Source organism: Bubalus kerabau, chromosome 6 (genome assembly GCF_029407905.1).
Source record: "Bubalus kerabau isolate K-KA32 ecotype Philippines breed swamp buffalo chromosome 6, PCC_UOA_SB_1v2, whole genome shotgun sequence".
Lineage (NCBI taxonomy): Eukaryota > Metazoa > Chordata > Mammalia > Artiodactyla > Bovidae > Bubalus > Bubalus kerabau.
The window spans coordinates 113,429,748-113,456,463 of NC_073629.1; the positions used below are offsets into that span (position 1 = coordinate 113,429,748).

The 26,716-nt window shown below is 48.0% G+C and overlaps 1 protein-coding gene across 2 annotated transcripts in view; it reads left to right on the forward strand.

Moving 5' to 3' along the window:
- INPP5D (inositol polyphosphate-5-phosphatase D) overlaps nt 1-26,716 on the forward strand; it is a 136,428-nt gene that overhangs the window by 5,076 nt on the left and 104,636 nt on the right. For both annotated transcript variants that reach the window (XM_055586490.1, XM_055586491.1), the window contains exon 2: nt 15,380-15,443. In XM_055586490.1, coding sequence (XP_055442465.1) covers nt 15,380-15,443 — 64 coding nt within the window. The remainder of the gene's footprint in view (nt 1-15,379; nt 15,444-26,716) is intronic.

Here is a 26,716-nt window from a genome sequence, read left to right on the forward strand (position 1 = left end):
TCTGGTGTACTGCAGTTCATGGGGTCACAAAGAGTCGGACACAACTTAGCAACTAAACAACAACGACGACAAATACTGCTCATGAATTACTTTTGTGCACGTGCAAAGGAAAAGACTGTTTTTCCCATCTGGTATTGACAAAGGGTGAGAGATGCTGGCACAGACAGTAGTCAGAGCCAGAGGACCACAGCTCCTAAAAGCCTGTTTGTGTAAGAGATTGTTCAGTTCGCTCTCTAGTTGTCCTGCTGCTGCTGCTGCTAAGTCGCTTCAGTCGTGTCCGACCCTGTGTGACCCCATAGATGGCAACCCACCAGGCTCCCCCGTCCCTGGGATTCTCCAGGCAAGAACACTGGAGTGGGTTGCCATTTCCTTCTCCAATGCATGAAAGTGAAAAGTGAAAGGGAAGTCGCTCAGTCGTGTCCGACTCTTAGCGACCCCATGGACTACAGCCTACCAGGCTCCTCCATCCATGGGATTTTCCAGTCAAGAGTACTGGAGTGGGGTGCCATTGCCTTCTCCGTCTAGTTGTCCAGGGACCACTATTCTGAGCAGTCCTTCTGCGTTCAGGACCAAGAGGGAGTGATGTGCCTGGGGAGGCCTCTCCATCTAACGGGTTCCTGGTACTTTCTTTGTGCTGCTGCTGTTGCTGCTAAGTCGCTTCAGTCGTGTCCGGCTCTGTGCGACCCCATAGATGGCAGCGACTCATAAAACCCATAGTCAAGTGTCCCCAGGTTCTCTGTGCCCTAGCCTAGCATCCTGGAGAAATTTTTCTAGAACCAGGGGAAGCTTGGCTTTGGTTTGTCTTTCCCTAGCTGCTCAGCAGTAAAGAATCAGCCTGTAGTGCAGGCGACCCAAGTTCGATCCCTGGGTCTGGAAGATCCCCTGGAGGAGGGCATGGCAACCCACTCCAGTATTCTTGCATGGAGAATCCCATGGACAGAGCCTGGTGGGCTACAGTCTGTAGGGTCTCAAAGAGTTGGACACAACCAAATAGACTGAGCACCTCTCTACCTGACAGGTGAGAGAGACCTGTGCACAGACTTCGGAGCTTCTCCGATAAGTGGTCCCATCTCCTGGACCGTGAACCCCAGCATGACCATGAGAGGTGGTGCTCTAGGCCTTCCTCTCTGCCCCAGCAATGGAGGCGCTTCCCTCGCTAATTCAGGTCATGTGATGAAGTCCTTAGGGGCAAGCCCTCTGCGGTTGGCTGGGCCTCATGTCAGTTCTAGCCTCTGTGAGATGCTAACCTCCCTGTACCCACCCAGGGTCCTCAGTGGGGAAATGCCCGCTCATTGGGTTCATTTTTTATAGCAGTAAAACTCACATCCTGTAGAATCAGTGTACCATTCAGTGGCGTGTAGTGCATTCATAACGTAAAACCATCAGCTCAGTTCAGTTCAGTCGCTCAGTCCTGTCCAACTCTTTGCAACCCCATGGACTGCAGCACGCCAGGCTTCTCTGTCCATCATCAACTCCTGAAGCTTGCTCAAACTCATGTCCATCGAGTTGGTGATGCCATCCAACCATCTAACACCAGAACATTTCATCACCCCTCCCCTTCCTAAAAAACCTGAACCTCTTAGGAGTCACTTCCCATTTCCCAAAAAGCCTGAACCTCTTAGGAGTCACTTCCCATTTCTGTCCCTCCCAAGCTGTGGCAACTACTGATTGACTTACTTTCTGTCTCTGACCATTTGCCTGTTCTGGGTAATTTCATAGGAATAGAATCATATAATATGTGGCCTTTCGTATCTGACTTCTTACCTGGCATAACGCTTCCAAGGTTTATCCATGTTGTAGTATGAGTCATCCCTTTTCATGGATAAATAGTAGCCCATTTTATCAAGAGGTCACATTTTATTTAGCTGTTCATCAGTTGACAGGCATTTGGGTTGCTCCTCCTTTTGTGCTATTATGAACGGTGCTGCTGCTGCTAAGTCGATCCAGTTGTGTCCAACTCTGTGTGACCCCATAGATGGCAGCCCACCAGGCTCCCCCATCCCTGGGATTCTCTAGGCGAGAATACTGGAGTGGGTTGCCATTTCCTTCTCCAATGCATGAAGGTGAAAAGTGAAAGTGAAGTCGCTCAGTCGTGTCCGATCCTCAGCGACCCCATGGATTGCAGCCTTCCAGCCTCCTCCATCCATGGGATTTTCTAGGCAGGAGTACTGGAGTGGGGTACCATTGCCTTCTCCGATGAATGATGCTGCTGTGGTCATTTAAGTTCAAGTTTTTTTATGCACGTGTGTTTTCAACTGTCTTGGGTGGAACTGCTGGGTCATGTGGTAATTCTGTGTTTTACGTTTTGCGGAACTGTCCATCTTTTCTACAGTAGTGGTGCTGTTTCATTCCCATCAGCAGGGTCTGAGGGTTCTAATGTTTCCACACCCTCACCCAACACTTGTTACTATCGTTTTGGTAGTGGCCGTCCTAGTGGGTGTGAAGTAGCCTCTAACTGTGACTTGGGTTGGCATCACTCTAATGATGAATGTTGTTGAGCCTCTTCTCTGCTCCTTGGCCATTTGTATACCTTCTTTGAAGAAATGTCTGTTCGTATCTTTGGCCCGTGTAAAAAATGGAGTGATTTGTCTTTCCGTTGATGTCACTGGATTATTGAGAGGATAAAACGGGACAATGTGGAGATAAGCATACATAGTCAGCACCCGCTGAACCCTGGCTGTTCCTTTTTTTTTTTTTTGGAGGATAATTGCTGTGCAACGCTGTTGTGGTCTCTGCCGTAAGGCAACGTGAATGAGTCATAATTCGACACATATATCCCCTTCCTCTGGACCGTCTCCCCTCCCCTCCCCACCCCTCTAGGTCATCACGGAGTGCCAGGCGGGCCTCCCTGTGCTGTGCAGCGGCGTCCTGCCGGTTATCTGTTTCACACACGATGGTGTACCGGTGTCAATGCTCCTTTCTCAGTCTGTCCTTCCCTCTCCTCCCCCATGCCCTGGCCTCCAGCCCGGCCTCCACACCTGCGTCTCCATTTCTTCTCTGTCAATAAGTTCGTCCGTCCTGGTTTTCTAGATGCCAGCCATACGCCATTAACATACTATATCTGACCTAGCTTCGCTCTGTATGACAGGCTCTTGGCCATGACTTTTTACGAGCTGCCAAGTGAGGAGCGACATCTCAGAGGCAGAGGAGGGAAGGCCGGTGTGCGAGGAGCGCTCCGCAGGAGGGGAGAGGAGGGCGGTGGCTGAGCGTCACTCCTGGGGCTTCCTGGAGCCGTGGGAGCCTCCGGGAGACACTGGGCTGTCATGTGGGGCCCCTCAGAGGAAGTGCTCAGAGAGACGAGGCAGGAAGAGGACGCGGATGACGCACGCGTGGCCGCGGCTGTGGGCGGGGGGCCCGGTGAGCGCCCGGAGATCCGAGAGACAGGGACCTGCGGCTCAGGGGCCAGGAAGAAGCGCTGCATGAAGCTGGGAGAAGGAAGAGAAAGGCAAGACGCGGAGGCCATCTTAAGAGTGATTAACCACCAACGCAGGAGGGAGAGACTGAGGGATCTGGAGTCCAAAGGCTCCAAGGAAGCCCAGCGGCAGATGAGGTGGCCTCAGTGTCCACAGCCCTGCAGGCCAGGCCCCCCGGGCAGCTCTGTGGACCGGCTCCCTCCTCTCTCTCCTGCTGACTTCACAGTCCCTTTGTCCCATTATTGAGAAAAGCGTTGTGTTTCCAAGTACCAGGACCCAGACTATTTGGGTTCGATTACTTACTGTAAATGACACCAAAGGGTCAGCTGGTCCAGCCCCTCCCTTGCCAACCAGAAACCTGCCCTCCAGAGGGGAGAGTCTTGCTAGGCATCCCGTGTGTCAGGGGCAGTGTAGAAATAGACCCTCTGATAAACAGGGCGGTGTTTTGTTCAGAACTGAACTGGTTCAGTCGCTCAGTCGTGTTCGACTCTTTGAGACCCCCATGGACCCCTGGCAGCACGCCAGGACTCCCTGTCCCTCACCATCTCCCAGAGCTTGCTCAAACTCATATCCATTGAGTCGGTGATGCCATCCAACCATCTCATCCTCCATCGTCCCCTTCTCGCACATTTTTTCAAGTAAACTTAAAAAATACAGAATTAAGTAAAACATATAGAGTTCAAGGTGTTAAGGAGGAAAATAATTACCCAACCACTGAGATGAGAGACTAACACAAATAATGTTAATTTGTTGCTGTATTTTCTCATTTATATTCTCTCTATGTATTTATATAGATAGATAGATACATATGTCTATACATAGGTAGATACATACATATCTCTATAAGTTTCATAAGCTCCATATTATATTAATATATGCCTAATACCATGTAATTTTAGTCTGCATTTTCTAGCAACATTAGCATTTTCTCATTTAGTTAACATTTCTTCCTAAATATCATATTTAATAGATGCACAAATTCTATTACACGATGCACCATAATTTATGGACTACTCTTCTATTGTCAGACATTCAACTTACAGTGTCTCGTTATTTTAAATATGGCAGTGATGAAGGTCTTTGTGCAAATATGTGACATTTCTGATGATAGATTTCCAGGGGAGGAATTACTGGATCAAAGGATAATGTTTTTAAGGCTCTTGATGGAAAATGACAAATTGCTTTCCAGAAATCTTGTTATAATTTATGTTCTGGTAAGCAGTGCCAAAGAGCACCCACCTCATTCCAGCCTCCATTTACTGAATATTTTCATTTTTAAAATATATTGAATTACAAGGTGAAAGGTAGCTAATTTCCGTTCATTTTGATTTGCATTGCTTGATTGCAGTCGTGGTAAACTTGTTTGGATTATTGACTTTCATCATTTCTCTCTTGTGGATGGTCTGCTTCATTCTCTCTTTGCCTTTTTTCATTTGAAACTGTAGTTTTTCTGTTATCACCTCTTTGCATGAATTCCTTATATCACATTTGTTGCAAATATTTCCACTGTGGTTACCTTTAAACGTAATGACTTTTCCCCCCCACATTCAGAGATTGTAAATTTTTGTAAAGTCTATCAATCTTGCTCTTTTGTGACTTTTTCCCCTTTACTTTCCAATGTAGAGTCCTTCTGCACCCAGGAATATTGTTTCTTTTGCTTCCTGTCAGGAGCAAGGCCTTTAGAGCTAATAGGCTCAGGCTAAGAGGTCACTCTGCCTTTCCAAGCTCTGGTAGATTGTCTAACGCTATGGGGCCTCGGTTTCCTCATCTGAAAACCAGGGATAAGAATACCCATGTGGTGTTGTTGGATGGACTGAATGAAAAGTGTGTATCACATGCTTAGCAGAGTATTTGGCAAAAGCAGATGGAGAAAATGTCGGTTTTTCTGTTTTGCTGTTACTGTTCTACACTGAACACTTTAATCTCTCTGTAATTAATGGATGGTGTAAGACAAAGATTTATGGGCATTTTTCTCAAGTAACCATCTTTCTTGAAACCTCTCACTGAATAGCTTAATCCTTGCTCTTCGTGGCCTCTCTCTTACCATGTATTAAGTCTCCCATATCTCTTGCCTGTTTAGCCCAGTCCACGTCTGTCTGCTTCTCTCACACCAAGTTCACACTTAATGCCTTACCACCGTTTTATAAACTATTTTACTGTAGGATTTGCATATCTATTCTTTTAAAGTATTCTTCCAGATAAGCCAGATGATAATTTTGACAAGTTGGAAAAAATACTAGTGGGACTTTAAGAAAATTTATTTTTGGCTGCTCAGAGGGCTTTAGTTGCTACACACGGGCTGCAGCGCGTGGGGTACTCTCTGGTTGCGGTGTGCAGACTTCTCACTGCCTCCCCTTGTTGAGGAGCGTGGGTTATAGGGCATGTGAGCTCGGTAGTTGGGGCTTAGTTGCCCCACGGCACGAGGAATCTTCCCAGCCCAGGGATTGAACTCATGTGCCCTGCATTGGCAGACGGATTCTTAACCACTTCCCTGGTCCACCACGGAAGTCCACTATTCGCGCTTTGATTGTAATTGCATGAAATCCATAATACAACTTGTACAAATGGACATTTTAGTATTTTTCAGTCTTAATAATAAATACAGCTATCACTATTATTTTTAACTTGGTAATTTTCTTCACAGGTCCTACATATTTGTTCAGTTGCTCAGTCATGTCTGACTCTTTGTGACCCCATGAATTGCAGCACGCCAGGCCTCCCTGTCCATCGCCAATTCCCGGAGTTCACTCAAACTCATGTCCATCGAGTCGGTGATGCCATCCAGCCATCTCATCCTTTGTCATCCCCTTCTCCTCCTGCCCCCCATCCCTCCCAGTATCAGGGTCTTTTCCAATGAGTCAACTCTTCGCATGAAGTGGCCAAAGTATTGGAGTTTCAGCTTCAACATCACTTCTTCCAATGAACACCCAGGATTGATCTCCCTTAGAGTGGACTGGTTGGATCTCCTTGCAGGCCAAGGGACTCTCAAGAGTCTTCTCCAACACCACAGTTCAAAAACATCAATTCTTCAGTGCTCAGCTTTCTTCGCAGTCCAACTCTCACATCCATACCATGACCACTGGAAAAACCATAGCCTTGACTAGACGGACCTTTGTTGGCAAAGTAATGTCTCTGCTTTTGAATATGCTATCTAGGTTGGTCATAACTTTCCTTCCAAGGAGTAAGCGTCTTTTAATTTCATGGCTGCAGTCACCATCTGCAGTGATTTTGGAGCCCAAAGAAATAAAGTCAGCTACTGTTTCCAGTGTTTCCCCATCTATTTGCCATGAAGTGATGGGACCTGATGCCATGATCTTCATTTTCTGAAGGTTGAGCTTTAAGCCAACTTTTTCACTCTCCTCTTTCACATTCAATAAGAGGCTTTTTAGTTCCTCTTCACTTTCTGCCATAAGGGTGGTGTCATCTGCATATCTGAGGTTATTGATATTTCTCCCGGCAATCTTGATTCCAGCTTGTGCTTCTTCCAGCCCAGCGTTTCTCATGATGTCCTCTGCTGCTGCTGCTAAGTCACTGCAGTCATGTCCGACTCTGTGTGACCCCATAGACGGCAGCCCACCAGGCTCCCCTGTCCCTGGGATTCTCCAGGCAAGAACACGGGAGTGGGTTGCCATTTCCTTCTCCAATGCATGAAAGTGAAAAGCGAAAGTGAAGTCTCTGAGTCTTGACCGACTCTTAGCAACCCCATGGACTGTGGCCCACCAGGCTCCTCCATCCATGGGATTTTCCAGGCAAGAGTGCTGGAGTGGGGTGCCATTGCCTTCTCCAGATGTACTCTGCATATAAGTTAAATAAGCAGTGTGACAATATACAGCCTTGACGTACTCCTTTTCCTATTTGGAACCAGTCTGTTGTTCCATGTCCAGTTCTAACTGTTGCTTCCTGACCTGCATATAGGTTTCTCAAGAGGCAGGTCAGGTGGTCTGGTATTCCCATCTCTTTCAGAATTTTCCACAGTTTATTGTGATCCACACAATCAAAGGCTTTGGCATAGTCAATAAAGCAGAAATAGATGTTTTTCTGGAACTCTCTTGCTTTTTCGATGATCCAGCTAGAAAGCTAAAAAAAAAAAAAAAATTAAAAAAAGAAAACTAGCCGTGAGTTCAGGAACTCCTACTGTATTTATGTTGGAGGACAGAGCTATGTCCTCTGTATTTCTCATCTTCCCTCTCCTCCTGTACTGACTGACTTAGATTTATCTTCTTCCTTGTTAAAGTTCTCCAGAACACAAAGCTGCTGTTCGCTGCCTCTCTCATAGTGTTAATGCTGACTGTAGAACTCTAGGTTTTTCACTTCTGACCAGTTTTTTCTTTTATCTCCTGTTCCTCAGTTTTCACAATGCATTTCTCCAGTTTCAGAGAAGCAATTGTCTCTTAAATCTTACTGAGCTCACAAGTCAGACTTCTCCAGAGTGTATTTCCTTTTTCACTTTTTCTTTTTGCAGTGCTTCTATGTAACATGGAGACATCATCTTTGAGTTCTCAGAAAAATGGTACCCCCTTCTTTTGAGTGGCGCTGTTTTTAATAGATCTGGTGATTTTTCTTTTCCAGCAAAGAACTGTCAGGAAAAAACTGGATCCGATTATTTTTTTTAGACACTGGGTTGGGTTTCTGCCCAACTCTTCTTCCCAATGATAAAGCATCAGCAGAGATGGGAGAGGGAGCCCCCTGATCTGAGATCTACCTGATTGGGTTGAGTAACGCAGGGGTGGTATGGTACACGGGTAGGTGGGCTTCCTCCCTTGGGTCTCAGGCAAGGCCCCTCCCCAGGATGCTGGGGCAGGGCGCACTGCAGGCCCGCAACTGCACTCGCCCCACCTCTCACCTGGCCACCTGGGCCGCCTCCTCCTGCTTCCTCTCTTCTGAACCCATGGCCTCGTTTCCTCACTCTCTTTGACTGGGATTCTTTGAGGTTTGGGTGGTGGACAGTGAGCATCCTTGGTTCATAGGATGTACACACATTTTCTCTAATTTCTACATTGGACTCAAGTGGCTTTTTTGAATGTAGAGCTTCCAATCCTTGTTCTCCCATCCTCTCTTGTCCAGATGTCTGCAACACTCAAGCAAAGAAAAAAAGAGAAAACACATACAATTAGAAATTAGAACTGAAGGATCAGATCGGATCAGATCAGATCAGTCGCTCAGTTGTGTCCGACTCTTTGCGACCCCATGAATCACAGCACGCCAGGCCTCCCTGTCCATCACCAACTCCCAGAGTTCACTCAGACTCACATCCATCGAGTCAGTGATGCCATCCAGCCATCTCATCCTCTGTCGTCCCCTTCTCCTCCTGCCCCCAATCCCTCCCGGCATCAGAGTCTTTTCCAATGAGTCAACTCTTCGCATGAGGTGGCCAAAGTACTGGACTTTCAGCTTTAGCATCTTTCCTTCCAAAGAAATCCCAGGGCTGATCTCCTTCAGAATGGACTGGTTGGATCTCCTTGCAGGCCAAGGGACTCTCAAGAGTCTTCTTCAACACCACAGTTCAAAAGCATCAATTCTTCGGCGCTCAGCTTTCTTCACAGTCCAACTCTCACATCCATACATGAACACTGGAAAAACCATAGCCTTGACTAGACGGACCTTTGTTGGCAAAGTAATGTCTCTGCTTTTGAATATGCTATCTAGGTTGGTCATAACTTTCCTTCCAAGGAGTAAGCATCTTTTAATTTCATGGCTGCAGTCACCATCTGCAGTGATTGACACTGTTTCCACTGTTTCCCCATCTGTTTCCCATGAAGTGATGTGACCGGATGCCATGATCTTTGTTTTCTGAAGGTTGAGCTTTAAGCCAACTTTTTCACTCTCCTCTTTCACTTTCATCAAGAGGCTTTTGAGTTCCTCTTCACTTTCTGCCATAAGGGTGGTGTCATCTGCATATCTGAGGTTATTGAGATTTCTCCCAGAAATCTTGATTCCAGCTTGTGTTTCTTCCAGTCCAGCGTTTCTCATAATGTACTCTGCATATAAGTTAAATAAACAGGGTGACAATATACAGCCTTTATGTACTCCTTTTCCTATTTGGAACCAGTCTGTTGTTCCATGTCCAGTTCTAACTGTTGCTTCCTGACCTGCATACAGATTTCTCAGGAGGCAGATCAGGTGGTCTGGTATTCCCATCTCTTTCAGAATTTTCCACAGTTTATTGTGATCCACACAATCAAAGGCTTTGGCATAGTCAATAAAGCAGAAATAGATGTTTTTCTGGAACTCTCTTGCTTTTTCCATGATCCAGCAGATGTTGGCAATTTGATCTCTGGTTCATCTGCCTTTTCTAAAACCAGCTTCAACATCAGGAAGTTCATGATTCACATATTGCTGAACTGAAGGATAATGAGCTACAAAGGAGTTTTTTAAACAACTTGGGAACATGCTAAGCTGATCGGCTGAGTGAGACAGACACTAATGAGGTTCTCGAATTTCAGAATTTGATTTCTCTCTCTCTCACCATAAGAAAAGATGCTTCTGGGCATGTTCTCAGTGGTTATTTGGCTAGGAATAGTCACACAGAAATAGTAACATTAATCTGAAAGAATAAATAAAATGCCACGATGTAGTTTCTTCCTATTTCCATTTGCTTATCCTCTTACATTTGAGTTAAACTTCCCAAACCCGTGATCTGAAAGTGCCTTCGCTGGGGAAGCATCTCCTGCTGAGAACAGTGTAGGCACCTGTAGTCACCCAACAGCTGGCTGTCAGGAGTCACATGGAAAAATCACTGTGAGATCCACTGCCTCTGAGAATAGAGTGATCCCGTATGCGGAAGGCTGGGCCAGCCCAGCGTCATCCCAGCCTGGGTCTCCAATGGGAATATTCCTAACACACTTGCTCTGAAATGTGGCCCAGACCCTGGAAGAAGTAGCAACTGACGACCAGGGTTAGCGCCTAAATTGTAACTACATCAATCCTGGTACCCCTCATGTGCAAAGTGAGTGCTCTACCATTTGAGCTAACTCCCCCTTCCCCCAAATTGTTACTAAATCATTATCAAGAGGTGATAAAGGGCTAAATAGGATTCATGGTCCCCAGTGAGCACACTGTCTGGGTTATGTTCCAGGGCAGTGGTTGTCAAAGGTGATTTACTTGTGGAATCTTCACTGTAAACACTCTATATGTAAGATTCTGTGGATGTATATGTGTTTGTGTGGGCTTTCCTGGTAGCTCAGCAGTAAAGAATCTGCCTGCTACAGGAGACTTGGGTTCAGTCCCTGGGTCGGGAAGATCCCCTGGAGGAGGGCATGGCAACCCACTCCAGTATTCTTGCCTGGAGAATCCCGTGGACAGAGGAGCCTGACAGGATCAGTCCATAGGGTCACAAAGAGTCGGACACGACTGAAGCAACTTAGCACACACACACGCATATGCGTGTGTACCCACCTGATGAGAAGAGCTGACTCATTGGCAAAGACCTTGGTGCTGGAAAAGATTGAAGGCAAAAGGAGAAAGGGGCAGCAGAGGATAAGATGGTTAGAATAGCATTAATGAACATAAATTTGAACAAACTCCAAGAGATAGTGAAGGACAGGAAAGCGTGGCTTGCTACAGTCCATGGGGTCGTGAAGAGTCAGAGACAACTTAGCCACTGAACAACAACATACATGTATTAATATGTTATGTATCTGTCTATGCGTGTGCACATGTATGTATATGTACATGTCAAGTGTATGGGACCAGGGTGAAGTACAGCTGCTGGTGAGTATGGGAGGCTGAGGAGTGGCCCCCTCCACCTCTCTGCAGAGCCCCCAGTGGCAGCCAGTTTGAACCAACCGCTCTCCAGGGGGTGTGCGTGGCAGGGGGTGGTGGCGCTGATGCTCACACTTTTCCCTGAAGACCACTGATTCGGCCCCAGGGATGACGTGTGCTCCACCCCCCACCCCCATGCATAGGAGATGCTGAATGTTAACGATCTAAGGGGAAAGTATCTTCTGCTGTACTAGCTTTTGATTCTGATCCATCTGAGTAACACAGAGCCATATCAGTGTTTCTAGAACACCTTTGAAAAAGCCATCGACGCTTGTCTGCCACACTTGATTCACTGAGGGGCCTTCCTGTTCTGCGCGCTTTATGTGTACCCCTCCTGGTGACTCTGTGTTCTTTCTTTCTGTTTACAAGCTGATGTTTGGGGGCCTGTTCCACCTCTTCCATAAATTAGCTGCCCTCAGCCAAATAAGAGACGGTTCTCCGCCCTGGCCTTATTTGCATATCTACAGGAGGAAGTGTCATGAGAACACGCTGTGAAAGATAAGAGCAGAACAGGCTTCCAACTGTCTGGGCATGTGCCTGGCTGGCTCTACAAATGGGGTTGAGGCTGCAGTGGGTGGGCATGGGGGGGAGTGAGGTGGGGGTCTGGGACGGTTCCCCGTTTCCCTGGGCGCATCTCTGGGAGGTGAGGTGATGCTGAATTAGAGCCTCATCCTGGCCATCTCTGAAATAAGCCAATTGTGGTGTCAGTTCAGGCTTTGGAGACAGGATGGGAATGGGAAAGATGGGAATTAAAGGGGTCAGAGGAAGAGAGGAAATTTTCCTGTGTGAAATGAAGAGACACGTGGAAGTGAAATCACCCAAAACATTCTCCAAAACTTTGTTTTAACATTCATTGTTTCAAAAGTCATTAAAAATTGTAAGATGGACCACATAAAATTATAAAACCTCTATACAGCTAAGAAGAAAACCATCAATATACAGTGTTAAAAATAAATAACTCCAAAATATATTGTAGCATATATCAAAATCTTATGAATAAATAACCAAAAGATGATTTAAAATAAAAAAGTGAGCCAAAGACATGAAAAGGAATTCACAGAAAAATAAATACAAATAGCGAAACTTATAAGAACACATTCAACCTTGCTCATAAAGAAAGGCAAATTAAAGCCAGCCATCATCTCTCAAATTTGCAAAAGATTAAAATGTCTGATAACAGCCAGTTGGCAGGGTATGGGGAAATATACACTTTCATATCCAGTTAATAAGAGACAGGTTAGTAGGAGACACAATGTGACGACTTCATTGGAAGGCAACGTTCAGTTCAGTTCAGTTCAGTTACTCAGTCGTGTCTGACTCTCTGCGACCCCATGAATTGCAGCACGCCAGGCCTCCCTGTCCATCACCAACTCCCGGAGTTCACTCAGACTCACATCCATCGAGTCAGTGATGCCATCCAGCCATCTCATCCTCTGTCGTCCCCTTCTCCTCCTGCCCCCAATCCCTCCCGGCATCAGAGTCTTTTCCAATGAGTCAACTCTTCGCATGAGGTGGCCAAAGTACTGGACTTTCAGCTTTAGCATCTTTCCTTCCAAAGAAATCCCAGGGCTGATCTCCTTCAGAATGGACTGGTTGGATCTCCTTGCAGGCCAAGGGACTCTCAAGAGTCTTCTCCAACACCACAGTTCAAAAGCATCAATTCTTCGGCGCTCAGCCTTCTTCACAGTCCAACTCTCACATCCATACATGATCACAGTAAAAACCATAGCCTTGACTAGACGGACCTTTGTTGGCAAAGTAATGTCTCTGCTTTTGAATATGCTATCTAGGTTGGTCATAACTTTCCTTCCAAGGAGTAAGCGTCTTTTAATTTCATGGCTGCAGTCAACCATCTGCAGTGATTTTGGAGCCCAAAAAAATAGTCTGACACTGTTTCCAGTGTTTCCCCATCTATTTCCCATGAAGTGATGTGACCAGATGCCATGATCTTAGTTTTCTGAAGGTTGAGCTTTAAGCCAACTTTTTCACTCTCCTCTTTCACTTTCATCAAGAGGCTTTTTAGTTCCTCTTCACTCTCTGCCGTAAGGGTGGTGTCATCTGCCTATCTGAGGTTATTGGTATTTCTCCCAGCAATCTGGATTCCAGCTTGTGCTTCTTCCAGCCCAGCGTTTCTCATGATGTACTCTGCATAGAAGTTAAATAAGCAGGGTGACAATATACAGCCTTGACGTCCTCCTTTTCCTATTTGGAAGCAGTCTGTTGTTCCATGTCCAGTTCTAACTGTTGCTTCCTGACCTGCATACAGATTTCTCAAGAGGCAGGTCAGGTTAGTCTCTATCAAAACATGAAGTGCCTGCGACCTTTCGCCCAGCCATTCTCCTTCTAGAGACGTGTCTACAACCACTCACAAGTGGCAGTGCTTGTAGTGTTTGGTGTGTTTTGAGCACTAGTCTAAATGCTCAATTTACACACAAAGTTGATGCTGTGTTATTATTCTCCCCTTTTCACTGAGGGGGAAACTAAAGGATTTTACTGAGGATTCACCAATGTACACAAGAGGTCAGAACAGAGGTGTTCACTGCAGCATTTAAATACCAATACTATAAATTAGTAGTGAAAAGCCCCCAACAACTACCTGTCCAGGCTTCCTTGGTGGCTTAGACGGTGAAGAATCTGCCTGCAATGTGGGAGCCCCAGGTTTGATCCCTGGGAAGGGGAAAATCCCCTAGAGAAGGGAATGGCTCTCCACTCCAATATTCTTGCCTGGAGAATTCCATGGACAGAGGAGCCTGGTGGGCTACAGTCCATAGGGTCACAAGAATTGGACACAAGTGAGTGACTCACACCATACACATACACACAACTACCTGTTCATCATCTTGGTCTAGTCAAATAAATGATGAGCTGGTCATGTGTTGGAACATGACTTGGACAGATTGCTAATAATTTTTTTTTTGGTGAAAAGCAGAAAATTCTAGAACAATATATGTAATATGATGTTATTTTCATTTAAAAGATATGCATCAATATATGTGTATGTTTAAACGTTCTGGAATGATTTACAAAAAGGAGTAGGAACTCCAAAGAATTCACAGGACTGGGGAAGGATACATTTTTTTTTTCATTTTGTATCTTTCTGAGTGATCTTAAATTTTGTTAACTAGTGTATAACTTCAAAATCTAGTTAAACAGTAACACATGTGTTGAGTGCTGGGCATGTAGGAGGGGTTAAATGAATGACCGCTTTGTACTGAAGCATCACTTTGATCATCGAAACAACATGAGCCTCTGTGAGCCAGAGTGTGGAGCTGCCTGAGGGTCTAGAGGGGTGGGCAAGTTTTCAGGGTCTGTGAGAATCCCATGTGGGCGAAGTGGGGATGGGAGATTATGGGTAAGAGGGTAGAACAGCCATTTCAACTGAGAGTGTAAGGCCCAAGTGGTGTCCCCCAAATTCCTTACGCCTGTGGCCTCCGCAGCCAAGCCAGGGGAGCTCCACGGCCGCCCACTGCCACCAGGCTTTCCGCAGGCTGGCTGCCCCTGCTGGGCCACCCATCCATGGGCCCCTCCCCCACATGCTCAGACCTGACAGCCCCCCTTCCTCTCAAGGCTTTTAGGAAAGGAAAAAGTGGCTCTCCTTCCTTCCCATGTCAGAGTCCTCTGGACCAGAGGAAGGCTGAGCCTCTAGAAGGAGAATCCGGGATTCCTTGCCCTTCTGTGTTAGAAGCTACCCTGAGGCTCATCCTAAGGCTTCTGGGAAAGTCCAGGTTTCTGAAGGAATCGTGGCCAGCCATTGGAAGAACGAACCCATGGGGCAAAGTCTCCCGAGGAGGCAGCCACAGAGGGTGGGGGACTTCCACCCAAAGCTATATGAGCCTCCCCCTGGCCAGCGTGGCCCCCCTGTGGCTGTGCCCACCTCCCACTTGGCATGCTCCCACTGTGCTCAACTCCTCTAGGGTCTCGTTCCTTCTTCAAACACCCACTCTGGCTCCATTTTGTTTGGCCAACAGGACAGTCCAGAGGTTGAGGAAGCCCTTCCAGGTGGAGGACCCCTTTAGATCAACCCACACAGCTGTCAAGCACCAAAGTAAACCACGTCCCAGGGACTCCACCACCTTCCCCTGAGGCTCCTTGAGTGCTGGGAGTGGCGGGGGGTGAGGTGGGAGGGGGCAAGCAGTGCCTCTGTCCCAGGCCCCTCGACGTCCAGAAAAAGTATAGGTTCTAACTCAGCACTTGGTCTGTTTCAGGTACCGGAATTGTGTTTACACTTACAGGATTCTGCCCAATGAAGACGATAAATTCACTGTTCAGGTGAGTCTTTTAGAAACCTCAAAACGTGACCTGGACTGCAACCTATACTGGCAGCAAAAGAGGAAGGAGGGAAGAAACCGGGTGTCCCAGGCAGCCTAGACGTGGGGCTTGTCTGAGCCTGTCTTTCTCCTAGAGGACCCTGGCTGGGGTTGCTCAGCAGGCAGACCATGGCCCTGCAAAGGGACCTGCTCCCGGGCGTGATGGAGCAGGCACCACAGACACTGTCTGTGTTCGTGGGTGTGAAGGGGAAATAACGGGAAGAAGGATGCTCAGATGCAAAGGAAAAGTGACTGTGGTTGTTGATTCTTTTCTTCGGTGCGTTCAAATGCGTGATAGTAAGTGGGCCATGAAGGAGAGAAGAGAGGGAGCTTGCAGGACAGCAGACCGTAGGTTTTGAGGGGCTAGAAGATCACCCTAAGGATGAGCAGGAAATAATACCTTTGAATTCATAGAGACCTGTTCTGTCAAAGGCATCATGACATGTGATTTCCCCATGGAAAGTCCGAACACGTAAAACCCTGATTATAAAGGTTAAAGAGGGAGTTCCCTGGCGGTCCAGTGGTTGGGACTTGGCCCTTTCATTGCTGCGAACCCGGGTTCCATACTTGGTCAAGGAACTAAAGATCCTGAAAGCACAAGCTGTGCAACTTGGCCAAAAAAAAAAGAGAGAGAGAAGGAAGAAAAAGGTTACAGAAGGACATACCAAGTGTGCCAAGTCCAGGAAAACCACCCTCCATACGGTTTGTGTGACAAGCCCCAAGGGGGTTGTGTCATCAAAATGCATGACAACAGAGATGCAGAGGCCAGGGGAGCTCTTTTTATCTGGTTGCCCCGAGACAGCAGTGCGGTGGGCCGAATAAAGAAGACCATGCTCTCGCCGGTGGGGGCAGAGGGGTGACACTCAGCTCTCCAGCCCCTGGGGAGGGGCACCACCAGGTGGGGTGCCTCACCCGTGTGCCGAGCAGAGTGGCCAGGAAAGACGAGGGGTGGGACACTACATCATGAAGGAGCCATGACAGGACCAGGGGGGTTAGTTGAAAAGAAAGTAGAAGTGGAAGGGGTGAGGTGGCGTGCAATCATTGATTCCGGAGATAAATGGAATGATGCATTTTGTACAGAACTAGGATGCAACAGGCTTCCCTGGTGGCTCAGACAGTAAAGAATCTGCCTGCAATGCAGGAAATCTGGGTTCAATCCCTGGGTCGGGAAGATCCCCTGGAGAAGGGCATGGCGGGCTACAATCCATGGAATTGCACAGAGTCGGACACGGCTCAAGCGACTCAACACACACTCAGAAGGCAGTGGGACAGACAGAACTGGACAATAGGCAGGTCCCTGGGGTACATGGGGCTGCAAAGAATCGGACACAACTGAGTGCACTCTCATGGACACACACACAGGTCAGGCTGAGCGTAGCTTCTGGCTTCTTGGTCCTTTCCCACACGTGCATCTGCAGTGGTATCTAAAGAACACCTGTTTGAATGTTTTTGGATAGTCTGGGACACCCCCATGTCTCAGCCTTGCTACTAGGAACACATGTTGATACCCTAATACTAGACGATCTTTTCAAGACTTGGCAGCCACCCACCACTGGGATGGTGGTCTTCTTGTGGGCTCCTCACCTGTCAGGGACAAGACTGCCCAAGGGGAGGCCTGCCTGGGGAGCCAGTGGGGCTCAATGGCCTTGAATTTTCCCCAAGTTTAGGACTGTGTGAACTTTCCCACAGAGGTTGGTGTCCTTGATCGGTGGTTTGCTGAAAGGAGTTTAAACTCTCAAGTTAAAAGTTAGTTGGGGCTTTTGATCTTTTTTCCCCTTGTGGTTTCTTTTATTCCATCAAAGGGAAGAAGACTTTAAGTATGACTAGGTCGTAAGCTGGAAAAGGCCCGACTGCGGCTTCTTGTATAGAGTTTGCACTCACAGCTTGTAACCGTCTTAAGCTGCACCCAGGTCTGGACCCTCTCGCTGTCACTCCTTGCTGCCGTGACATCGCGTTTTCCAGGGAACGGCTGCCAGTCCTGCAGTAGCTTCTGAACCTGGGGCCTCACCAGGCTTTGGGGGTCGAAAAGAACAGAGAATCAGTTTGGCTAACGTGCAAGGAGTATGGGCAGCCCTGGGGGAGATGCACAGCGCAAGGAGGGAGAAGGCTGGGGCCTGGACAGGAAGGGCTTGGGGCCCTGCGGTCCAGGCACTACCTGCCACGACTCAGCCCCTCTTGGGCGGTCTGCCCTGCTCCCACCAACAGGCTCACTACTGAGTTGCCAGTCCCGAGAGGGAAACTGATTGGCTTGGCCATCAACGGCTTTCTCTGCAAGGGGCCCCGTTCTTAGCCCCTCTTGGTGAGTCTGCCCTGCTCCCACCAACAGTCTCATTACTGAGTTGCCAGTTCTGAGAGGGAACCTGGTCGGCTCGGCCATCAACAGCTTTCTCTGCAATCCTCTGTCTTGGAGCAGGGGCCCATCCGTGGCTCGGACAACGGGTAGAGTTGTGGGGATGAGGCATCGTTACCTGAGGCCTACACTCAGCCAGGCAGATCTCAGAAAAACCGGGCCCTCTGGACGCATCTTTCCCCAACCCGGGCACTGGGCCTGGGACCTCCTTGGTGGCCAAGACCAGTAACCAGGGTACGGGGAGCTGGGGGTGCCGAGGCAGCCTGGGCCATTTGCACTCCTAAGGATACGCCTTCCTGCAAAAACACAACAGCGCACAAGACGATCCGAGCAGCTGTGCACGAGGAGCTGGTTAAACCACGCGCACCGTCAGGCAGAGTCCCGGGGTTGTCGGAGCTTCAGTACTTACTGATCAGGGCTTATTTTAACTCCAGTTCCTCTTTTCATGTTGAAGCAAAAACCTCATATTCTTTTCTGAGCTTAGCCACAGTTTCTAAATAACTCATTCCTTACACCTGAGTCTGTTGGGTGCCCCCAGAATAGAAGGCTCCCCAAATAAGATCTGGCCTGAAACATTGCCAACTGAAGCAGCAAAGACTTTCATCTTATTCTAATTGCCTTAGCTCTTCTCACCCAGGGCCTCCTGCTTTTTGTCAAAACCAAAGGAGCCACTCTGTCTCTGTTTCTTGCCAACCTCGTGAAGTCAGTCGAGTGATGGTCCCCAGATGGCTCAGGTGGAGGAGTGAGCCTGACCCTTGGGGACTCTATTCTCACTCCACCGTCCCCAGACTATGAAACATCAGAGATGGGTGGGAAGCGTGTAAGCCGTAACTTCATTCAACCCCCGTGCTTTAAAGCATGGATGTCGCTGAGCCCCGCAGAAGTGGGGCATCACGCCCAGGCTCCAGACCTGCCTGGCTAAGCCTTCTATTTTTCGACCCCAGAAAGTGTGTCCAAACCCGGCTGGGTGTTAAACGCCTTAGAGAAGGACAGATTCTGTCCCAGGAAGGAGGACAGGGAGGCAGGGAGATGGAACCTCTCAGAGGGAGAGGCTACTTTTCCTTCCATGGTTGTAGATAATAAATGATCAGAGATGACATTTGGCCTTTGGAGTAAGTCAGTTGAGGCACCTGGAAGACAAGGCAACCACCCAGTTCCCAGCTGGGTCAAGTCACGCTTGTGCCAGCTGTGTGGTCTCGGGCGTGGGTGTGACTCTGCTGTAAAGTGGGGCTCAAAATCAGGCCTCCCAGACTGCAGGTAAAATACGCAGCCAGGGGGAGTGGTCAGTGGCAGGGTTAGGCGGGAGGTGTAGAGGAGGGGCAGCCACCGGCATGGCTTTATTTATTTGTCTCTTTATTTATTTATTTTGGTTATTGATTCTATTGGTTTTTTTTTTTTTTTTTTTTTTTGGTGGATTCATGTCAATGTATGGCAACACCAATACAATATTGTAAAGTAAAAAAAAAAAAAAAATACCTCAGCATGGCTTTAAAGTCTTGATTTGCTTTGAGAGAAACAGACCTCGAACAAGACGAGGACACCTGTGAACCAGCCTAAGTCAGTTCTACCTTGAGCTAGGATGAAGGAGGAGGGAAGAAGGGCAGGAAATGGGATGGAGAGAGAAGGAGAAAGGAAGAGAGAGAAAGAAGGAACAGTGAAAGAGGAAAGAGGGAGACAGGGAAAGAAAGAGAAGAGGGAGGAAGGGACGTCCCTGGTGGTGCAGTGGTTAGGACTCTGCTTCCAATGGAGGGGTCGTGGGTTTGATCCCTGGCTAGGGACAAGGGTCCCAGATGCTTGCCCAAAAAGGAAAAGAAAACAAAAAATAAATAAGAAGGAGGAAGAAAAAATGAAAGAAGAAAGAGGGAGGGGTTGAAATGAGTGGTGGGGGCAGTTCTGATAGAAAAAAAAAAAAGAGGGAAACAGGGAGGCACAGAGGCACCGTAGAGGGGGAGGGGAAGGGAGACTGGAAGTTCTAGAAGATTCTAGGCAGTGCTCAGGGGTGGTGGGAAGGCCAGTTTGTGCTGATCATGCACCCTCAGCTTGGCTCCTCGGGCTGAGGGTTTCCACGGTGTCCCCAGCAGCCCGGGGATTTAAGCCGTAATTCAACAGCTGCCCTTGAGCCTGGGAACCTTCCAGACTGGAGGCGGAGCTGCTGGTGCTGGAGGTGGGCAGGACTCTGAGGGCCGGCCCCTCAGCCCCGTTTCCCACACTGAGAGTGGGTTTCTCGTAAGGCCGCGACTCCCTCCCCGACATGGAAAGGGAAGTGGCCCGAGGAGGAGGAGTACTGACTCCAGAGTGAGCTCTGGGGTTCCCGAGGCCTTTTGCAATTACCCTCCTCCCAGGGACGTCAAGGCAGGGCGAGCAGTCCTGATGGGTCAGCTGGAATGGCCCTGAGGGGAGGCCCCAAGGCTGGCACGTAAACAGCCCGCTGCCACAGTCCAAGTGCTTGGGGCCTACAGCTCCATCCTGCTACCTCCCACCCTCGCTGCTTTTCTGACATCCTTCCTACCCAGAAGAATAAAGGAGAAAATAAAAGCTTCCTCTGGTCCACCGTCAAGGTGACGTTTGCTGCAAACTTCCTGTCTTTTCTTGTGGTTGAGATTCTGCCCTGGCTGGTGAGTGTCGAAGTCAAGACAGGAACACAGACTCAGATTTTAAGGCAACTTTGGGTGAAGAGGGAATTTGAAACCATCTGCCTCCTAGTCTCCAGGTCTTCTTTCCCCATTTAGAAGAAAACCCTGGTGGCTTGAGCCGTTCGGGCGACAGACTCATGACTCAGTTCCTGGTCCCTGACAGTGGTCGTCACGTTGCTCTGGTCCATGTGGCTTTTGCAGAGAGAAAAAAACAAAACAACTTTCTAAAAGCTGTTCCGTCACAAGTGTCCGGGAGGGTTGACGGTTGAGCATTGTTGTTTAGCTCAGGAAGCGGGTGGCAGCTGTTACTGTTCTGAGTGGTCACCAAGTGAAGTAAAAGATTCCGTCCGAGCCGCTGGGCGAAGGATGTGGCTCGAACACAGACTTCCTGACGTTGCACAAGAGGAGCAGAAGATGCATGGGCGACAGAAGCCACGCCTGCGGGGCCGCCTTGCAGGACTCGGCGGCTGTGTGGTCCACAGCGGGGCCCACGGTGGGCTCCACGGCAACCAGGCAGTCCCTCTAGGCTGTGACAGCCACATTCTAGAAGCCTGCATTTTCATGTAATTTTATTTCATTTCATTTTAGTGTAATCTGCTGTAGAACAAGGACAGGTCTGTTTGCCAAGCTTCTGGGTATCTCAAAACATTTTCCAGTTGCCATCAGATCCAAAAGGAAATCTGATGAAGATGAAATTCTTGGGGACCAAATTTCCCCTCAAAATTCTACAGAGGCGGTGTTCTACTGTCTTCAGAAGCTTCGTATACCTGACTTCCCTGGTAGTGGTTAAGACTCCATATTTCCAAGGCAGGGTGAGCAGTTTTGATCCCCAGTCAAGGAACTAAGATCCCACATGCAGCATGGTGTGCCCAAAAATTAAAAGAAAAAAAAGTTTTAAAGACACTTAGTATACACAGTGTATTAAAATACAATAATCCAAGGCCAAGCTGGTACCAGTCCCATTACAGGGAACCAGTATTTTTCGTTTTCTGCTTTGAAGCTGGTGGGAATTCTTTACCACCCTTGTCATTTTCCTTGCGTCAATAGTTCCTGGAATGTATTCAGCCTGTTCACTTTGCAAAACCTGGGTCTTTCTTTGTCTCAGAAGACTTTTCCTCTGTTTGATCTTTAGTAAGTGTTGACTCCAGCTCTTCTGGTTTCTATCTGCCCTCTCTACCTCCAAATGACTGTCTCTACCCTTTCCCCCTCCCCGCTCTGGCCATCTTGTCACTGCTTCTCATGCTTTAAGCCTTCCGATCCACCTTGCCTCAGGTGGACCGTTTCTTATTTGTTGCCCAAAGCAGAGCCCACACGGGGGCCAACACCAGCTGTGGTTGGTGGGTTTAAGCACAGGAATATTGTTGTTGTTGTTCAGTTGCTCATCATGTCCAACTCTTTGCAACCCCATGGACTGCAGCACTCCAGGCTTCCCTGTCCTTTACCATCTCCTGGACCTTGCTCAAACTCATGTCCATTGAGTAGTTGATGTCATTCAACCATCTCGTCCTCTGTCGTCCGCTTCTGCTTCTGCCTTCAATCTTTCTTTTCCTAGGGTCTTTTCTAATGAGTCAGTTCTTTGCATCAGGTGGCCAAAGTATTGGAGCTTCAGCTTCTGCATCAGTGCTTCCAATGAATATTCAGGAATATTGTAATGTAATGTAATTGCTAGGAATATGATGCAATAGTAATCAATGAGATGTGATGGGAAATGTTCCACAAGGCCTCTGGTAAAGGTTCATTTGTCTTAGAAGAAGACACAGGATGAAAAGATCCGTTTTCTAAGTTTGGATGCTGTTGTAGGATGTGATTGCTGGAGTTGCTGCTGCCATCTTGAAACCAAGAGGGGCAGTCACTGGAAAGTGAGGCCAGGATGCAGAGGACAGACAGAAAGATGAAATGAACCTGGGTCCTCAGTGATGCCATTGAATTAACTGAGCAGGATTAAGCAGCCTGGTTATTGCCTGGCCTCTAGACTTCCTGTTTGTGAGATAGTTAATTCCTTTTTGTTCAAGTACAGTAGTAAAATTGGGTTTTCTGTTACATGCAGCTAAAAGTACCTCAATATGCAAACGTTTGGACTATTCTGGGGGAATTTCAAAGGAGAAAAAGAGACATTTCATTTGAGCATCAGGTTTCACTGCACCAGAAGCTCACAAACCATGGTCTGACATGTGTATCTCCGCTGGCATGTGTATCTCCTGTTTTCAGCGAGGCCTGTGCCATGTTGCTAGGACCACTCCCCCCCACCCAGATACTCGTGCCACTTGTCTCCATGCCCCACATCCTAAGGGGTTTGATATCCCTTTCTCCAACTCTAACCAGAAAAAGCACAGAAACCAATCCAATCAGTACTTTAGCAATTACTTGCTTCTTGCAGAATGGTTTAGTGTCTTCTATAACTTCACTGTCAAGATCAGATTCTGGGTCTAACCTTAGTCCATGTAAGAGACTCCTTAGAGCTATCCAACAGAAAAGAGTCTTTCCTCTAAGAAAACAATTGCTGATTACTCCATTGAAAGATCCACCTGCCTTCTTCCCCCCACCTATGGCTCTCAGACCCCTTACCCTGCTTTATCTTCTTCATGGCACTTGTGAATACCTAACTTTATATACTTATTGCTTGATTTATTCATTATTTCTCTTAGAGCTGTTCCTGGCATATAGTGGGAATTCAATAGATATTTTAGTTGCTAAGTCATGTCTGACTCTTTTGCAACCCCATGGACCAGGCTCGTATGTCCATGGGATTTCCCAGGCAAGAATACCATTTGACATTTTCTCCAGATAATCTTCCTGACCCAGGGATTGAACCCGCATCTTCTGCATTGCTGGCAGATTCTTCATCACTGAGCCACTGGGGGAGACCCCAGTAGATATTTACTGAATGAATTAATTCTGCTGCCACCCTTAAACATATAGAAAGCCTATGTGTGCCTATGTGTTTCATTTAAAATTAGGGCTTGCTTTGCCCTCGCTGCTCTTGTCATTCTTAATAGGGTCCACACTGTCCACTGTATCTACTGACTTGGCACTGATTTTTCATGCCTTGGATGATTGCCTCTGCATCCTGGGCAGGTTCTCTGTTCCAGTGGGGCCCCCTGGCTGGAAGGTGAGCGCCAGATTAAATCTCAAGCTGCCGCCATGTCTACTGGCTTTTGCTTTCCCAACCACAGAAAGTTGGCCCCAGCTATGGAACCAGCTGTGAGTCGTGTAGCGTTTGAGCCATTAACCTTCTTGAATGAGGTTCAAGATGACCCTGTTCTTAAGCTGAGTGGTCATTTTCCAGAATGACTTAGCTGAGACTCCACACAGCCATTCATTCATCCACTCATTCATTCAACACATATTAGTTGGGCACAAGAAGGCCAACAGTCAGCCTCACAGACCCAGTCTCTGCCTGCACAGAACATTCAGTCTAGAGACCCAGGACTTAGCAAGATGACACCCTGAACCCCAGGTGTGTAGAGCTTAAAGTAGAGGTGTTTTGGGAACCTTCTACAGCAAAAGGAACTCCCCTTAAATTGGAGGAAGCAAATGGCCCAGCCAATCCTTCCCCAAATCACCTCCCTCTGTTCTATGTTCCCCTGGCACTTGCCATCTTCCCACTACCATGCCCTTGCCATGTGGGGTGGTACTCAGCCCTGTGGCAGTCTCCCACAGGGAACAATGGGTGCCTCGGGAACAGAGAGGGTCTCGTTCATCTCTGTGTCTGTCCTGGAGCCCGGCCCAGGGCAGTCTTCCTGACCACTGGCCAAACGAAAGGCCCAGCTGCACCTGGCTTGAAAGACGGTGCCCCAATTTCCCTCTCAGTGCTCAAGAAAACTTTTGAGGTTAACCTTAACTCCCTCACCTGGTTCTTAGCAGAGATGTGCCCCATTTTGAGCAACCCCAAGAAATCAAAATTTCTCACTCCCCTCAATATTAAATTAATTAGTAGGTTATCGCATAGTCATTTTCTACAAAGGGATTTACCAGAAGAGGTTAAGTAGGAAGTTTCCAAAGTCCCTTCATTTCTTCTGCTCCTGACTGTCCAAGTAAAGAAATTCCAGGAGGCTGATGGTGATCAGAGTGTCCCCCTGCCTTTCGATAATATTTGTGTTGCCTCATGATTTGGGGGGAAAGTTCTAAAGTCTTGGAGACATGCGTTTCCCCAAATCCAATGACTGGCAAATGAGGCCTTAGCACCTCATATTGGGATAAGGAAAAGACACAGTGCCAGTCCTTAAAGAGGGAGCCCAGGCATTTAAACGAACAGATCTCAAGGTTACTCAGAAGTCTGCAAGAAAGACCAGTGGCTGCTCTGGAAACCAGACAATAAAATGACTCTCTCTCCTGGAAAGGCATTGAGAGGATAGTCAATCCTGTCAAAGCTCTTCCCTGCCCCAGGATCTTTGCACTTACCCTGGCTTCTGCCTCAGACTCTGTCCCCTGACATCACCACATAGCCGACTGCCCCGATGTCACTCCCAGGTCTCCTCATCTAAAGGCATGCCCGCATTATTTTGTTTTTCTTTATAACCCCTATCATTGTCTGCAATGGGATTAGTTCCTATTGCCGCTGTAACAAATTACTATAAATGTAGTGGTTTAAAAACATTGCAGATGATGATCTTACAGTTCTGAGGGTTGGAAGCCTGAAATGGGTCTCACTGGCCTACAGTCAAGGAGTTAGCAGGGCTGTGATCCTTGGCTCATGGCCCATTTCTCCATTGTCAAAGCCAGGGATGGCCAATCACACTTTGTCACCATGCCACCTCTCTGGGTGTGACTCTCCAGCCTCCCTGTTTCCCTTATGAAGACCCTTGGGATCGGATTGGGCCACCTAAATAATTCAAGATAACCTTAATTCCCTCTGCATCTTAATTCCCCAACACCACGTAATAAAACACTATCAGAGGTTCCAGGCAGCATTGAGACGTGGGCATCTTTGAGGCGCTGTGGCTCTAGCTCCCTCAGTGACAGTTTTTGTGATTTATTGACCCACTTGCCTCTCATCTGTCTCCACCGTAAGGATGGAAGACCCAGGGGAGCTAAGACCTTGTCTGTCTGGCTCACACCGGTATCTATAACCTCTAGGAGAGTGCCTGGCACAGATTAGGGCTCAGTAGTGTTAGTCACTCAGTGGTGTCTGGCTCTTTACGACCTCATGGGCTGCAGCCCGCCAGGCTCCTCTGTGCATGGAATTCTCCAGGCCATAATACTGGAGTGGGTAGCCATTCCCTTCTCCAGAGGATCTGCCCAGCCCAGGGATGGAACCTGGGTCTCCTGCATTGCAGGCAGATTCTTTACCATCTGAGCCTCCTAAGTATTTGCTAAAAGCTTGAATGAGGCATAAATATATGAGTGAGAGAGGAATGTCTTCCATTTCTTCACCTGTAAAAGGAAGGGCGTGGACTAGAGACCTCCAAATGCCTGCAAGCTCAGAGTTCTACGATTCCTCCTATAACAAAAACATCCACAGAGAGGAGCAGGGAGTGACGGGGGGCTGCTGTTTCATAATCTGCTCTGCCTACATGCAGGGGTGCAGTGGGCACACCAGGACGGGTCTGGAAAGAACTAAAGGCAGCGGGGGAGTTTGGGGGCGGGCTGCAGAGTTAATCAGGAGCTGCCCCAGGCTTCATCTGCCCCGAGGCAGCTCCTCTGCAAGCTGACTCCCAGGCTAAGGACGCAGAGCTTGTCTGCCAGCTGTCATTTCTGTCTCCCTCAGAGTACCTCGAGAGTTTCACACAAAGAAAAGCAAGCTGGAAAGGAGAGCATCTCGGGGATATGTAATTAAGGTTAAAAATATCCCTCTGAAGCTCCTGGCAATGGGGAAACGGAGGATGCGCCTGTACCCAGGACCACTGGGACCATGACGGCTTTTGAAAGATAATGATTAGTCCATGTTCTTCATGTATCGATGAGCTTGTACAGCTATAATTACAGCTGTATCCAAGCAGTGCCAAGAGATGAACGGCTCAGTTCTTGGAGGAGGGGAGTTTAAACCGGGCAGTCTCTTAAATACAAGACCTTTGCTGAGGGTGAGAGAAAAGGGGAAATGGAAACAGTGAAGAAGATGAGTTTCCTGCACTGTGTGTGTCAGAGGGAAATGGCTATTTTGAAGGTGAACTTTGCATACTGGAGGAGGGCTCAGACACCCATGGTGCCCCTTCTTTCCCCATCGCCCACCCCCTCCTCCATCTTGAGATGTCCTGAGCCAATCACAGAGCCCCAGACCTGGGACACTCTCTGACCCCCAGATGGCCCAGGACA